A 16,545-nucleotide genomic window follows, 5' to 3' on the forward strand; every position below is an offset into this window, starting at 1 on the left:
CCCCCCCCCCCCCCCAAACCAGTGTAATTGTTTCATTTGTCCATGCCTTAAGACTCAGCTAGGGAAAACATACATGAAACCTGCAAGAGAAGTAACTGTACTGTTGATCAAAGCTTTGGGCTGTGGCTCATGTTTTAAAGAAACACCATACTGGATGGTCAGCCTTATAGAATAGAAGCTTTTAGTCTCAGAAGAGCAGCAACTCTGCATGGTAGGAAAAAAATAACTTTCCAGTTCAGGTGAGGCAGCTAGAATCAAGCTGAAGTGAACAGAGCAGGAACTTTGTTTTGGTGTTTGCTTATTATACCAGAGTCACTTTTTCTCTGCTGGCTAGGGAAGCATTTGGCAAGAATTCTAACAGCTGCTAATTCATTTCGAACAGTAATGCTCAACCTTTTTGCCCAGTGGGTCCGATTGGCAGTGCCTGGCCTCTCCATGGCCCAGATCCAGCCTGTGTTTCAGATCTTGTGTCCAGGAACGCATAGCAGGCACAATCTGGCTTCATAGATGGGGGCAGGGGGCAAGCCAGCCCCAGCGCAGCCCAGCAGGGGGAAAGAGCTTGACCCAGCCCCCTAGAGAGGGAAGGGAACATGGCTTGGCCCACCCCGGCCCTGCAGGGTGGGGGGATAGGAGAGGCAAGGGGAAGGGGCCATGGCCAGGCCCCAACCTGGTCCTGTGTGGGAGGGAAGTGGGGTATGGCTCATCTCCAATCTGGAAGTGTGTGTGGGGGGGGGGGACTCAACCCAGTGGGGAAAGAGGCTGCAGCCTGGCTTGGTCCATCATGGGGGCTTGGGGTTTGGGGATTTGGCAGTGGTGAGAGTGGCTGTATTAATGGCCACTGCTTCTTCACCACCAAATTTCCTGACTCGTGGGGAGCCCCACAGGTCAGATGCAAAGGCTGCGGCCCGTGGGCCAGAAGTTGAACACCCCTGATATGGAAGAATTCTGCTGTGCATGGGCAAATCCTCAACTAGATTTTCAGATCTCTCTTGCATATAACTCTTGTAGTGATGCTGATTCAGGGAGTTAATAAAGCTGTTTTTGTTCTCCAGGAATTGTAACGACTGGTAAGAGGACTTTCTTTTAAATGCAGCTGTCAGATGAATTCGTTCTTTTTTGATTTTGCAGTTAACTATAGCCCAAAAAACTTGAGGCTTGGTTGCTTTGTTGGGGCACTGTTCTATTTGTTTCATGATGCCCCTCAAATGCAATACATAGAGAAGAGAGCAAAATTGTCATCTAAGTCAGAAGTTGTATATGGTGGTAGAATTGGAAATTTTATGGCTCAGCTTTACGTGGTCATGGGAAGGAAATGCCTGCTTGGTTTACATTTTTAGTTTGGACAAGCTAAGGCTGAGTAAGTAGCTGTAGAGAAACAACACAGAGGAGAAATCAGTGCCATAGCTGGTAATAATGTAGAGCAGGGGTTCTCAATTCCCTGGGCTGTGGCCTGGTGCCGGGCCGCAGCACAGTCAGCTGCTGGACCAGAAGTGGCTGTGGACCAGCAAACCGTGGCCCCCCGAGCTGGGCAGAGAGGCCATGACTCCTTCTGCAGGGCCCGTGGCAGCACAGGGTTTGCCCCGCCCCCCCGGGAGTTGGGTATCCTTACCTGTCATCTGGCTAGAAATTCCAGCCACATTCAGCTGTGACTGCTGGGCTGCGGTTTGCCAGGCCGCAGCCACTTTTGGGCTGTAGTTTGCCAGGTCACGGCATAAAAACTTTGGGAACCCCTGATGTACAGTATTCAAAGTAAAGAGATCATTTAAAGAGGCATTTTCATGTGGGGGCTATCCACACTCACCCCTTGAAACATAAACCTCCTTAGGAAGAACTTGTTGGAAATGTTAAATGTTATAATTTTTAAATGAACGGGATTTGTTACTTTGTTTTATCACATTCAGCTTCAGATCATATGCTGTGGACAAGAAGTGATCCTGCAGTATCTCAGATCTTAGAGTAGCTCAAATCTTTTGAGTAGTCATTCTTCCTGCACACCCCATGGGGCCTACAGACTTCTAAATATGCAAAAGTGTTAGTGTAACACAATACACAGAATACTGAGCGGTGCTGGTGGGCAGTTTACTACTAAAAGAACTATTCTTTCTGCTCAGACTTAAAAATGCTTTACATTATATTACAAAAAGGTGTCTTCTGTCATAGCAGATTTAACATTCTGTATTAGCCTATTTTCTGAGTAAAGAACATGCAGGATAGTTTTTTAGTGGTCAGTGTATAATCCTGCACATCATTCTCACTTGGTTTTATCAAAAAGTGTCAATTTTAGATGCTTTATTTAGAGATTAATATTACTAATAATCTTAAACTACATTATAGGGAATCCATAGTGTTGTAGAATACGGAAATGGAAATACTAGGCTGGCAATATTTTAACCAAAGTGCCTGCAAACGTAGATAAGAAATACTGAGGTCATAGTTTTGTTTTTTGGCAGTTTGTTAACTATTAAAGCCTCTCAATGTAAATTTAAACAGAGAGGACAGGTATATTAATTACTACACAATTGAAACAGAGGTTTCTGGCCACACACAAATTATTCAAGTTGCTTTTGTTTTTAAAATTGCTTAATAGCTCGGTTCTTACAGTAAGGTTAACAAACCAAGTTTGCAGCACTTTCAGGCTTTTACTTACAGCTGGGTCTGATAATGGAACAAGGCTGGCAAGGCTACCCAAGGATCTTAAAGGGGTGCACGCAGTCACCGCCCGCATGGAGCTGATGCCAGAGCTGTGGAGCCCGGCACAGCTGTTTGCAGCCTGCCTGCTGCTTGCTGCAGCTGCCCAGAGCCCAGGCTGGCTACAAACAGCTGCGCCAGGTTCCAGAGCCCCACCATCAGCTCTGTGCCAGCAGCGTGAGAGAAACCGGGGTTGTGCTGCCTCAGGCCCCCATCACTGTCCCCTCCAAGGAGCATGTGCCGGTACAGAGCTGATGCTGGAGCCTGGCACAGCTGTTTGCAGCCTGCCTGCTGCACCCAGCCCCAGCTCTGGGTAGCTGCTGCCAACGATGGAGCCTGGGTTGCTTGCAGCAGGGCTTGCAGCTTCCCAGCCGTCTGCTGGGAACAGCCTGGGCTCCGTGGTTGACAGCAGCTACCCAGAGCTGGGGCTGGTGGTGGCATGCCAAGCAAAATGGCCTCGTGTGCCATGCCCAGCATGCATGTCAGGGGTTGCCAACCCCTGCTTTAGACTCATCTGAGTATATGCCTTAACTATTATACTCATAGTTTTTCACTTTCAATTTTTTGTTTGTATTTTTAAGGCCTCTCCAGAATTACCATTTAATTTTATGTTAATATTTTGTTAGAGTGAAGACACCACGTGAACCTCAAAACATTTCACATTCTATGGCTGACCCTATCCGATGGGCCAGATATCACTGGCAGCGTCTGGTATCTGCAGAAGGCCGGGATGGGAGCAACAGTAGCAGCAACTCAAGTGACAAGTGCTATCAGTCAACTAAAACCACTGGCAAACATAGGATAGTTATTCCCTGTTTGGGACACTTTAAAGAAGAGTATGAAAAGGTATCAAAATTGTACATGAATAACAGAATACGGACTACAAAGTACACTTTATTAAACTTCATACCACGGAACTTGTTTGAACAGTTTCACAGGTAAAGGACTCACGAAAATTACCTTGAGTTTAGGTTTTTTTTGTTTGACATTCATGTATCAACGTGTGCAAGTAGGATTTCTGAACTAACCACCTTTCCTAATTGCTTTTCTGTTAAGTTTGATAACAGCTTTGTAATATGATACAAATCTTTTGAATATTAGTTTGGGGATAACACATTTCTCCAGATTTGGTATCTCTTGCTTCCTTTCACTATTCTGGACCGATGAGATCCAATGAGATCTTTTCAGAGGACTGAAACAGAGCAGTCTGCTGTACCATTTCAGGCACATTTCTTCCCAACCTATTTGGTAGCTGTAGAATACAGAAGTGGGGAAGTTGCTTCTCTCTTTCTTGAACTACCCTTCAATCTTGATTGTAAGCAAGAGGCTTGGTGGTTTGAAGAGCCATGCAAAGGGGAGGTGGAAAAACTCACTAGAAAAGGTTTATGGAGGCCCAGAAGCAGTTATTTCATAATGTTTTAATCTGTGAAAAAAGTGTGCCTTAAATTATCTTTATGTGACTCTACAAAATGTACAGGAAAGGTATTGCTGTAATAATTAAAAACTAAAAGTTCTCAAATGATGATTTATATAAACTGATTCTTCTCCTCTTCTGCATCCTTTGTTACGTCAGTTGCTTGTTTTATCCTTTGCCTGTCAGCTAAGACCAGAAGGCATAAGTTGTTTTCCTTCCCTGATTAAACACAATATAAATTATTTACTTTGTCAGCTGGTTTCAAGGAAGGCTGTGAATGAAAAGTTTGCTGTGGTATTGATATACTTCTGTTCACAGATGAAGCACTATGCATTTTTCAACTGATGCAGAAATATTTCTTTTAAAATAATATTTTGATTATGCAGCATGTGGACAGAGAGGAGAATGCATGATCATAATGCTCCTTTATTTTCCTTCAACACTAAGCACAATCTATAACTGGTAGCGGGCATATCTGGAGGTGTGAATGCTGTTGTCAATACGGTTGAAACTTCCAGGGAAGTGACTAAGCAAATACGTGTTCATGTTTCTGTATGAGGTCATGGATGTTTTTTCAGGAAATTTAATTAAATACTATTGGTGTAACCATGCCACTCTCAGTGTTGAAGTCAAGGATAAGTCAAGGCTGTCTAATGTCTGAGGGTCTCTTGGGTCTGCCTCCTTAGGTGGGGGGCAGGAAGTGGAAGCAAGAGGAAGAAGTGGGAACCCAGAGATCCAGGCCACAGCAAGGGTCATGGGGAGAGTGCCCAGGCAGGACCCCACATGCTGTGAGTTAACTGCTTGTAGCCTGCCAACTGGATGGCTCTGCTAAACCGATACGGAGACAAGTGGATTTAGCTAAATGTTTACATAATCTGGAACGTAAGAGAGCAATGTCATCTAATAGCATAGACAGGTAGTTAGCCGAGTTAGTCTGAAGTCAGATAGAAGGTAGTGTTGGGTGGCACCTTAGGCCACACTTACATGAGTAAGGACATGCATTTGCTGCAGCACAAATAGTAGTGACACAAATTTGTGCCACTACTTTGTGCTGCGGTGCATGTCCCTGCTCAAGTGGTTTGTGTCCCACTACTCCATGTACTGGGGCGGGGTGGGGCTGGCTGGGGCACAGGGTGCCTCAATGTGGGGCTAGCTGGGAGGCAGTCCCTGAGCTGAGGCACCCTGTGTCCCAGCCAGCTGGAGAGCAGCACCCTGCTCTGGGGGGAAATTCTGGCAGCAAATTTTGCCTCAGTGCACAGTTTAATGTGCAACACATATGGTGCAGGGTTTAGTGTGGACAAGTGCAGGTACTGAATCTAGGGAGAAGGAACCAGCAGCATATCTACAGGCTGGGGAACACCCTTCTCATCAGCATAGAGGTGGAAAGGGATCTTGGAGTCATTGTTGACTCCAGGTTGAACATGAGCCGCCAATGTCAGGAAGCTGTCAGTAAGGCTAACCACACCTTGTCATGCATCCACAGATGCATCACAAGCAGGTCCAGGGAGGTGATCCTCCCGCTACATGCAGCATTGGTCAGGCCGCAGTTGGAGTACTGCGTCCAGTTCTGGGTGCCACACTTCAAGAGGGATGTGGACAATGTGGAGAGGGTCCAAAGGAGGGCCACTGGCATGATCAGGGGGCAGCAGGGCAGGCCATACGAGGAGAGACTAGAGGGCCTGAACGTATTCAACCTCCACAAGAGAAGGCTGACAGGGGGGGTCTGGTGGCTGTGTACAAATTCACCAGAGGGGATCAGCAGGGAATAGGAGATGCCCTGTTCCCCCAGACACCGCACCGGGTAACTAGGAATAATGGCCACAAGTTGATAGAGAGCAGGTTCAGGCTGGACATCAGGAGGCATTACTTTATGGTTAGGGTGGCTAGGACCTGGAACCAACTTCCAAGGGAAGTGGTGCTCACTCCTACCTTGGGGGTCTTTAAGAGGGGGCTGGATAGACACCCGATTGGGGTCATATGACCCTAGCATCCATTCCTGCCCAAGCCAGGGGGTTGGGCTTGATGATCTGTTTAGGTCCCTTCTGACCCTAGCTACTATGGTACTATGATACATGTGGTGCACAGTTTAATGTGCAACACATGTGGTTTGTGGTGCCATAAAGCAGGTTGCAGTGCCACAAACCACATGTGCCTGTATGTCTGGATCTGTCCATAGAGACTAACTTGTTCAGAAAAGAATAAGTTATGACAAAGCATCTGACAAAGTAGGCTGTCCCCTGCAAAAAATTATGACTTCCTGATCAAGTTAGTCTTTAAGATGCCATCCTCTCTTGCCTTCTGTCTAATAGCATGTTGACCTTTGCTGACCATAGGCTACTTACCTATAAACAGACTGTGAGTTTTAGGAACTGTATGGTCTGTGAGGAGGGTGTTGTTATGAGATTCTGGGTGCACAGTAAAATCTCAGTTCAGTTTCTGTCTCCTGAAGCTACATAAATGCCATGTCTCTTTCTAACAAACAGTACAAAACATGTTCTTGTTTTGAAGGTACATAGCAAACTGCTTTAACATCAACTAATGATCACTACCTGGGTTTAATCTCCTTTTTACTTACCTCCTTAACTTCGTTCCCCTGCTAATTCTTGTATCTCTTCTTTGTTCCAGAGCTGCCAATTTGTATTTCCTGTTTTTAGTTGTCCTAAACTGGGTCCCACTGGTGGAAGCCTTCCAGAAAGAAATTACAATGCTACCTCTAGTTGTGGTTCTCACAATTATTGCTGTAAAGGATGGCATTGAGGATTACTCAAAATACAAGTTAGATAAACAGATAAACAATTTATTAACAAAAGTATACAGTAGGTAAGTAACAAGATTCTGTTCCTATTATATTGTTATTGATCAATAATTAAATATATTGATGCATATAAAAATCAGTAAGATTAAACAACCTTCAAAATGGCTTTCTGGATTGACCATGTGGACACATTCTGATTTTAGATTCAGGACAACTTATTTCAGTTTAGCCTACCCTGAGTTCAAGTCAAATTAAGCTCAGTTGAAATAAGTCACTCTTAAACCAAGATAACAGAAGAATTCATAGTTACAACACATTTCTAAGAGTGAAAATATTCAAGTTGTAATAACTGGAGACTGGAACAAGAATAAATTCAGCAATTAGAGAGCTGAAAGCAATTTCTGTCCTTTTAATACTTGCATATATTGTGGTGGTACCCACAGTACTACATATCCCCTATACCCCACTTATGGGATAAAAGTTGCCAAAAACTGGTGCCAAATTGAGAGTGGTTTTGAAAGGATTAATACTGGCCTGTACTCTCTCCTGTTTGCTGGAAGAGACAGAGAAACTGGAAGCCTTTTTCCAGCCTAGTTTCTTTGTGAAAAATCCAGCTGTAGGCCACAGCTCTGTAAAACTTTTTTCCTACATAATGTCTTCCAAAAACAAGGTGCATATCTTATTTGGGAGGCATGTGGTATCCAAGAAAATATGGTAATCCTTGTTTCCCATTCTTCTCTGTAGGTAGTTGAATAAATAATATCACATATCATGACAAAACAGTTTGCTTCCATGTACTTTAGTTCAGCTTGGGACTTGTTATAATTTTGAGTACATAGCGTTGAAAAAATGTAAACATTTAAACAGGTTTACTTCTTGCTTGAATCAATTTAGCGTGCATCAGTTAAGGTGCTAAATTAAGTGACATTGATTTAAAATCAGTTTAGTTAAGCCAGCGTAAGATACCATTAATGTAGATGGACTAGCAAAGAGTTGCTTAAATCAGTCTCAACCGCTACAGTAGGCATGTATAAATGCGCACTTTAATGTGCATTAGCCTATTTTAATGCACATTGAAGCATCACAAAAAAATTGTTTTCTTTAGCTAATGCTCATTAAGATAGGCTAATGCGCCTTTTTCTAGTACCTCACAATGGAGGTACTAAATTTAATGCACATTACCCAAAGCACATTAATGAATGTGTAGATGTGTCCAGTGTTCAGTTGATTGGAGTTTTTAGGATCATGTTACAACTGGCAGAAACTTTAGCAGTGGCTTTCTGCTAGATTTCAGGAGAGGACATTTTGTCATTTGTTCTCAGGCCCTTCAAATTTCCTCTTCCTCAAACTATGGAAAGGGAAGATGCCGTCTGGTTACCATTCTTATTATATCTTATAAAGATGAAAACCCACAGTGTAGGATTTTAAAGAAAAGGGAATTTTATTCTTTCAAGATAATTTAAATAAAAACTGGGAATTTATTTGTTAAATTTGAATTCCTCAGTTACAGATGCAATTTTCTCTTCCAGTAGATTCCCCCTAACCTTCTAGCATAGGGGTGGGCAACCTGTGGTACATGTGCCACAAGTGGCACAGGCAACCTTTCTGTGTGGTACATAGCAGATAGGAGAGGGGCAGGCAGCACAGCAGTGGATTGGGCAGGAGGCACAGGGCAGGGAGCAGAAAGAGCAGGAGGTGAGGCAGAGAAAGGGAATCAAAGGAGGTACGCAAGGAGGGTATGGGGTTTATTTGTGGCATGTCTACCATAAATCCTGACTTGCTAACTGCTTCAGCCAGTAATTATTACTGTGTCACCAAACAAAAGGAATCATAGAATCAATGAGTCGGAAGGGACCTAGACAGATCATCTAGTCCGACCCCCTGCCATGGGCAGGAAGGAGCACTGGCAGTGGCAGGGGTCATAAGACCCCAGCCAGGTGCCTATCCAGTCTCCTCTTGAAGATCTCCAGGGAAGGTGAGAGCACCACCTCTCTGGGAAGCCTATTCCAGGCTCTGGCCACCCTTACAGTGAAGTAGTTCTTCCTAATATCTAACCTAAACCTATCCTCCCTCAGCTTGTGGCCATTGTTCCTGGTGACTCCAAGGGGGGCCCTGGTGAACAGACTTTCCCCGAGTCCCTGCTGGTGGCCCCTGATAAGGTTGTAGGCAGCCACAAGATCCCCCCTCAGTCTCCTCTTGCGGAGACTGAAGAGATTCAGGTCCCTCAGCCTCTCCTCATAGGGCTGGCCACGGAGGCCCTCAACCATACGAGTGGCCCTCCTCTGGACCCTCTCCAGGTTCTCCACGTCCTTCTTGAAGTGCGGCGCCCAGAACTGGACACAGTACTCCAGCTGCGGCCTGACCAGCGCCGCATAGAGGGGGAGCAAGACCTCTCTGGACCTGTTAGTGATGCCCCTGTTGATGCATGACAGGGTGCAGTTGGCTCTGCCTATTGCTTTGTCGCATTGGCGACTCATATTCATCCTGGAGTCAATCCTGACTCCAAGATCCCTCTCTGCCTCTGTGCTGCTGAGAGGGTCAGCCCCTAACCTATAACCATAATGCTGGTTCCCTCTCCCCAGGTGCAGTACCCTGCACTTGTCCTTGTTGAACTGCATCCTGTTCAGATCCGCCCACTTCTCTAACCATAATAAGGAATTATGTTTTCAGCCTGAATTCACTAAATAAGCAATGGCTACACTTTTTCTTCTTGTTTTTAACTGTCCATATTCTTACCATCTAGTAAACACAGATATTCAACACTGTCAGCATAGTCAAGTTGGTTTTGATAATTTTATGGTAGGGAACAGTGTAGGCAAAAACCTCAGGTGAGACAATAATGCTTATGCTTTATTCCACCTCTAGTTATTATTTTGTTACCCTATTATCAGGGAAAAATGCAAAGGCTGTTTCCCTAAAGAATTCCCATTGTATCCCCTGACCTAAGTTGTTTTCACATCAAATTTAATCATGGGTTTCCTTTCACTCACTGTATCAGAGCTAGCTCCTTGTCCTCATTTCCCTAAAGTCACCCCAAACTACATCATTCATTTCATTACCTTTCCTTTCATCTCTCTTTCGTGCTCTGCAGACCGTCTTTCATCCTGGCTTAAGAATTTAGAATAATCACTAACTTCTTCCTTCACCTGATTCTGCATTGTCTTTTGCATCTTGCAAAGTGGGCATAAATTTTAAATCAGTCAACAATGCTGTAGTGTTTAACACATTGGAATGATTAGGACCATGTTACATTTGGCAGAAGCCTTGGCAATCCCTGCCACCAATCAACTGAGCAAGCAAAGAATTCAGATTTGGTGAATATTATACCTACTTTGCACTCACAGCCCCCAGTAAATGGCTGGGAATCACTCATTATCTGTAAAGTCCCCTTTTATCTTTCTATATCCATGTTATTCAGATATCTTTCCCAACTAATTTTTTTCAGGAATTGATCCTTCCAAGAACCCCTCTGTAGCCACATTTAGATGTTTGAGCCCTCTTTATCTTATAGATTCTTAATTTACACGGTAATTGTGTAAAATGTATGGTGCATTAATATTTCTACAGTTTAATAAAAAATGTTTTAATTTTGGACATAAATGCATCTCTGTTCCTGTGAGAAGTAAGGATTTTTTGTTATGATATCACTTATTGCAACCAACATTTGGGAGAGATGTTTGACAAGTTTTCAGGCACAAAATGCCCTTCCTCATGTGATACAGACACATTTTAAAGCACATCTATCATTAGTGCTAAGAGATGCATGCTTTTAATATAGTCTTAATATAGTATTTGCTAGCAGAGCAACCTAACACATTTTCAAATTCATGGTACGTTGTGACTTGTCAGAGAATGTAAACATTATCAGAGCTATTAATATTAATGAGTCCTGTAGGGTAGGCCTTGAGAATTCTAGACAGGAGCATGACAGAAAAATGGCTAAACAACTTTGAATGTTGGCTGGCAAGTCAATCTAGATTTGCTAGGTTTCATTTCAGAAATAGCACTGTAAAGAGTCTTGTTGAGAAGATGCAATGCATCAAGGTGTATAGTTACATTTTGACACTTATTTTCTTAGGATGCATTATTCCTCCACCAGAAATTAGCATGGTTTTCACTATGTTCTGCAGCCCTTCTATATAACTGATTTTAGCTGTCAGTAAAATATTTAATTTCATGCTATTTGTGCCCTCTTGCTTCAGGCCTGCATTTTTAAAGATATACTAGCACCAATTTTTATGTATAAAGTCTAGTATATGAAGCTTTCTTCTTATTGGGCGGAGGGTTTTTTATTATTGTTATTAAATTTGTACCCAATACTAGCACATAGATATGACAAGCCAGACAAAACTAGCACATCGGCCGATCTCTTAGGGTTGACCAATCTTCGGCAAAATGTTTTTGCCATTACTAAAGGTAATGTAACTCATCACCAAAAATGCCTTCTGGCTACACAGAGAGCAGCCCACAAACATTCATTCAGGGTGCATATACACATTGCCGTATGGCGACGTAGTGATGTGCAGCGTTGCCGTGCAGCACACTATGGTGATGTAGTGATCATGTGTGTCTGCATGCGATCACCAGCTACGTCACCATAGTGGTGTGCTCTCTGGGTATAGCATGCTGCTGTGGCAGTGAAGCGGTGAAATTTAACCATGTGCTGTGTGCATGGCAGAGAAGTCACATGTACTGTGCCGTGGCAATGTTTCCATACCGCGACATGTAAATGCCCCCTCAGACAGCAAAACTTGATCCCATCAGACAATAGCAATACTGCCTCCACCTGTACTCATGCACTTTACATTTGTTCCTCCAGGTCATCCAATGGTGCTTACTCCTCACTTGAAATCCGAATCTTGTTCATAATCCTAATGATGTTCCCAGTAATCAGCTCTGATTACATACGAGGATAGTGGCCTCAGGTGAAAACTAAACAGCAGGCAAAGATGGAAAGTTAATTATTGCTTATGATTGTTTTTCATTCCATAACAATGTCCAATTCTGAAAAGTGCTCAGAGCCATGAACTTCTATAGACTTCACTCCAGGAATTGTAATAGCCTGATGCTGCTTAATGCAGAGGTCAAAGAGATAAAGCAGCAGCGTTTGTGTGTGTGCGCACATGCATGTGCATGTGTACACATGCACATCTTTTTCTGACACATAATCACAAATTATTTTTCACTCACTTAAGTAACACAAAACAGGGCATTCTTAAACCAAAATACATGACTACACACAGATTTGCACTGAAGTAGTGAATGGTAGTATACTATATTATATTTACATACAGTATGGATGTTTCCAAGTGGAATTTTATTTTGAACATCAGTGAATTGGCAGGTGACTGTTTTAACATATTGATAGGTGCCCATCCAACTAAGAAACAAGAACAGCTGTTCTGGAAGGGTAATTAGGAAAGGAGATGAAGATTCGCCACTTCATTTTCATAGCTTGAAAGTGAATATTACTTTCTCCTAGGAAATAAAAAACATAGAGCTAAATTCTTCGCTGACTTACATCCTAGGCAATGAATACAATGGTTTAAATTCTCATACAGAATACATTTACCCTAAGTTAATAATGTCTCATGAGCATTGATGGCTTACAGGCACTTTTGTATATATGGGTTTGGACTAAGTATTTTTTTTAACTGTGTATACACTTTGTACTGTAATCATCTTCTACTAACAGTAAGTTCTTTTAGGCGATAGAATTTTTTATTTTACTTTTTATGTATATTTCAGGAAAGAAAAGAAATACATAGATCAGTGCTGGAAAGATGTTAATGTTGGGGACTTCATTCGACTTTCATGTAATGAAATAATTCCTGCTGATATGGTGCTGTTATATTCTACTGATCCAGACGGGATCTGTCACATCGAAACAGCAGGACTTGATGGAGAGACCAATCTAAAGCAGAGGCAGGTGGTGAGAGGATTTGCAGAGCAGGTAACAGTTGTGCATTTTTAATAATTTAAGATACTGTAAGAGTGATGTTTCAGCTGCGATGGTCCAGAAATTATGAGATACAATGATTCCTTAGGGTGATACTGGTTATTGGACCAATGATGTAGTTGGGTTAAAGTTGGATAAGCTATTGAATGCAAGATGTCTGACATTTGAAAGCTTGTCTAACTTTATCTCAACTACATAGTAAAAGATATCACCCTAAGGAATCCTTGCCTCTTGCATAATAATTTAAGAAAACTGGTGTTCCATGCCCATGGATTCAATTAAAAAGCCTTCTCATTCATTTCATTAGTTGCTGAAGTGGGGCTTGTCTACACCCAGTTTGCATACAAAATAACTTTAGTTTTACTTCTTAGTTACTGTGGGGCAAATTTGTGTGTGGACACACATTTCAGATTAAGAATGTCTCGTTTTAAGTTACTCTGAGTAAAAATAATTTTTTATTATGTTTCACTGTGAATCCCACTGTGGGTATACACATGCCTCAGACATGTGAAATCAAAGTCTTTTTAAAGAGCGGTGTGCTCTGTGCCTCCTTATACACTCATACAAGAGGGAGGGAAGGTTAGTCATGACCCTCCCTTAGTTCCCTCTAAGTGCGTGTGGCAGTATGACAGAACCTGGACAGTGCTTAACTCACTAAGTTCTTAGCTCTGGCTAAGTTCTTTCATATGTCAGAAACCCAGAAAGGTTAGGAAGTTTTATGATGCATATGATTGTCGTGACTATTAACCAATCTGCATGGAATACTTATGTCCCCCCTGTGTACAGCTCCATACATGCACCCTGTACAGAACTTCTGAAACTTTAGGTGTCTAGCCCTGCCTGCTTGTTCTCCAATGAATTCTTGACACTGAAAGATGGATACTTTAAGTGGAAAAGGCATCTGCTGTGTCTGCTTGATATCCAGTTATCTCCTAAGTGCTTTTAATTTTTGGCAAGAACAAGGCACAAATCACACAGTTGACATTTGCTTTTCTACAGTAATGGCTAAAGAGATATTCTGATCCTAAAGACACGAGCTCTAGAGTATGGGTGTTAAACAAGTCAGTTTTGTCTAGTGCCCCATCAAGTAGAAGAATAATAGCAAGGACCAATGCAGAGAAGACCATGCCAAGAAAATTCCTGGCATTACCCTGGCAACAGAAGTCCCTGGTGATGAAGTCCAACACTAAGAGGGATTGATCTGAAAAGAAACTTAAAATGGGAAGCCAGGACTTCCCAGAAAGACTGCCTACCTAAAGACTCAGAATAAAACCAGCTAAACTTGAACTTCTGGTGAAGAGGAGCCATTTTCAGTATAGAAACAAAGATTAACTCTGATCCCAGCTCCAAGGATCAGCTTAGTACTAATACCACTGAAAGAATCAGAAGCATAATTGTACCAAGACACTTACTGGTATCAATACAGACACTGGCACAAAGAATGCTGAATACTCCCACTACAGCATGGTAATTTTGCCCCACTGAGCTTACTGGTATCCACCATCTCATGCAAGTAAGTCGTGCATTTGAGGAAAAGACCACTTTCTCCATCAGCTTCCCTGATTTATGACAGTCTACCAGAAACAGCTTGACTACAGGAACAACGGCATCCTGCTTCATTACAAGTGGACTTTTCATCTTTGTCTGCCAGTTAAGTCCCTAGCACCAGTACTGATACTTCACTCCTTTGAACATTGCAGATATTCTAGAGATGGAGGCATCTGTCACATTAGAGAAACCTCAATGACTGTTCAACATTCAAAGCTGTTCCTATGCCCACCATGGGTCAGGACATATTATTTGTTCTTTCTTCCTCCTTTTTTTCTAGTCCCCTTGCTGTGGGACATAATGGAAAAACCTACAGTTTCTTTGTAACTTCTGTATTGCAGCTAAACTCCAAGCCCTTCTTAGGATCAACTGACCTATTCACAGCTAGGTCTGATAATGGAATAGGGCTGGCAGCCTGAGGCTCTTAAAGAGGCAGAACATCCTGTTTCATATGTTTTCTCTTAGGTGAAGGATTAGAATAGTTTCCTCCATTATTCTCCTTAAGCATTGGTTCTTAGTTCTTGACAGGCAGAATGTATACTTTGAAATTGCTTACTATCCAGTCCCATTGAAAACACATGGGAGTCACAGTAGAATATCAATTCACATTCTTTGGACACTTCAGAGGACAAAGGATGCTTATAAAACAGCTGGAAATTAGGACAGCACGCTTAAGGGGAAACATAATAGGCATTCATTCACACCCAGATGATAAACTTACCAGGGCATGTATCAGCAAGAGCTTTCTGCAGCCCAGAAGTATCCTTTTCCCTGTTCTCCCAACTAGGACAGGAGAGACCCACAATACCCAACTTTTAGGTTCACCTCCCCCAAAACAGATTTAAATGCTGACCTTCCACTTTGTATAAGAGCAACCTAACCACTTTGTATAAGAGGAACACCACACACCAGATAGAAGTAAGAGTGCCTTCCTGTTGAGACTAGAGCCTAGGAAACCAAGAAAGAAAGCATAATGAATACAGGATGAAAATGAGCGAGAGGAAGCCTTACTGTCGTTCAGGGAGGAGGATGCTACCCAATCAGGGGAGAAGTCCTTCCTTGTAATGTTGTTCATGCATATTGCATTGCAGTCATTGGGAACACTCTATAAACAGTACTGAGGGCAGACACCAGTCTTCTTTACATGGGGCTTCCCCTGCTTGCAGGTCCTTCTCCAAGAGGCTGGAACAGATACCCAATTTGCACTGTGCAGGCAGCTACACATTAGATAGCTAGTGGGTGAGCTCAGATTTAGCCCCAAGTGCCCAAACTTCTGCTTCAGAAAAGTACTTGGAACACTAGGCTTCTCATTAGATGCCTTCCTGTCTTCTTCAGGCCTTTTGTTGCTTTTTACCTGATTCCCTTGGTAATATCCAAGGTTAGATGAGATGAGCTTATGAAAACCTTGATGGCTTCCTACTGGCTAAGACATTTCCAGGTGTCTGACCATTTGCACATGTCCTTTTGACTTCCTTTATGTCTTGTTTTGTTCAGCCATGATAACTGAAAGCCACAGTCAACCAGCCCTCCCAATCTCATGATGACTTATAATGTCGGCTGAGCTTTACTGATAGAAAGTATTCTCAACAGATTCATAAAATCTTCTTACAGAACAGGAAGGACATTGTCTATGAAAACTAGCTCCTCCAAATAGAAACAGTTCCTCGTATAGGCAGTCCAACATAATTTGGACCCAGCTGAGGCTCTTATACCAAAAGTCCTTAACTACAGGCCACTGGAATAGGCTAGATTGGCATATAGTTTTTTCAATGTCCATCTTGCAGCAATATCAGTAGGCCATGTTCCTATTCAGTTGCATTCAGTATGTTCACATCCTATAGGATCAGGGCTTTTCAAGGGCTTCCTTCATATTACACACGTCCTAGAAATCCAACTCCTGTGTGGAGTCTTACAATATTATCCTCCTGAGCGGATGGAGCCTTAATTGAACTGAGTGATACATCACCCTCCCCTTATGATGGTCTTTCTGGTCTGCCATCACCACTGTGCAGGAGGTCAGCTGTTACCTAAATTACAGGTAGGTTTGCAGGTGGCTACTGGTAAAAGAGGCAAGAAACAGGTCTACAGCCTGACTTTATTGCTTGTGCCTCAAAACACAAACACTTATCTCCATCCAGATAGCTACCTGTGACACACAACATAATTTCTTACCTATACCAG

At 42.7% G+C, this 16,545-nt stretch overlaps 1 protein-coding gene across 1 annotated transcript in view; it reads left to right on the top strand.

The window, feature by feature from the left end:
- Positions 1 to 3,293: 3,293 nt before the first annotated feature.
- ATP10D (ATPase phospholipid transporting 10D (putative)) overlaps positions 3,294 to 16,545 on the top strand; it is a 63,822-nt gene continuing 50,570 nt past the window's right edge. Inside the window, exons 1-3 of the mRNA XM_019526407.1 lie at positions 3,294 to 3,626; positions 6,728 to 6,922; positions 12,606 to 12,810. Coding sequence (XP_019381952.1) covers positions 3,355 to 3,626; positions 6,728 to 6,922; positions 12,606 to 12,810 — 672 coding nt within the window. The 5' untranslated portion in view covers positions 3,294 to 3,354. The remainder of the gene's footprint in view (positions 3,627 to 6,727; positions 6,923 to 12,605; positions 12,811 to 16,545) is intronic.

Source organism: Gavialis gangeticus, unplaced genomic scaffold (genome assembly GCF_001723915.1).
Source record: "Gavialis gangeticus isolate Ggan-Ray unplaced genomic scaffold, GavGan_comp1, whole genome shotgun sequence".
Classification (NCBI taxonomy): domain Eukaryota; kingdom Metazoa; phylum Chordata; order Crocodylia; family Gavialidae; genus Gavialis; species Gavialis gangeticus.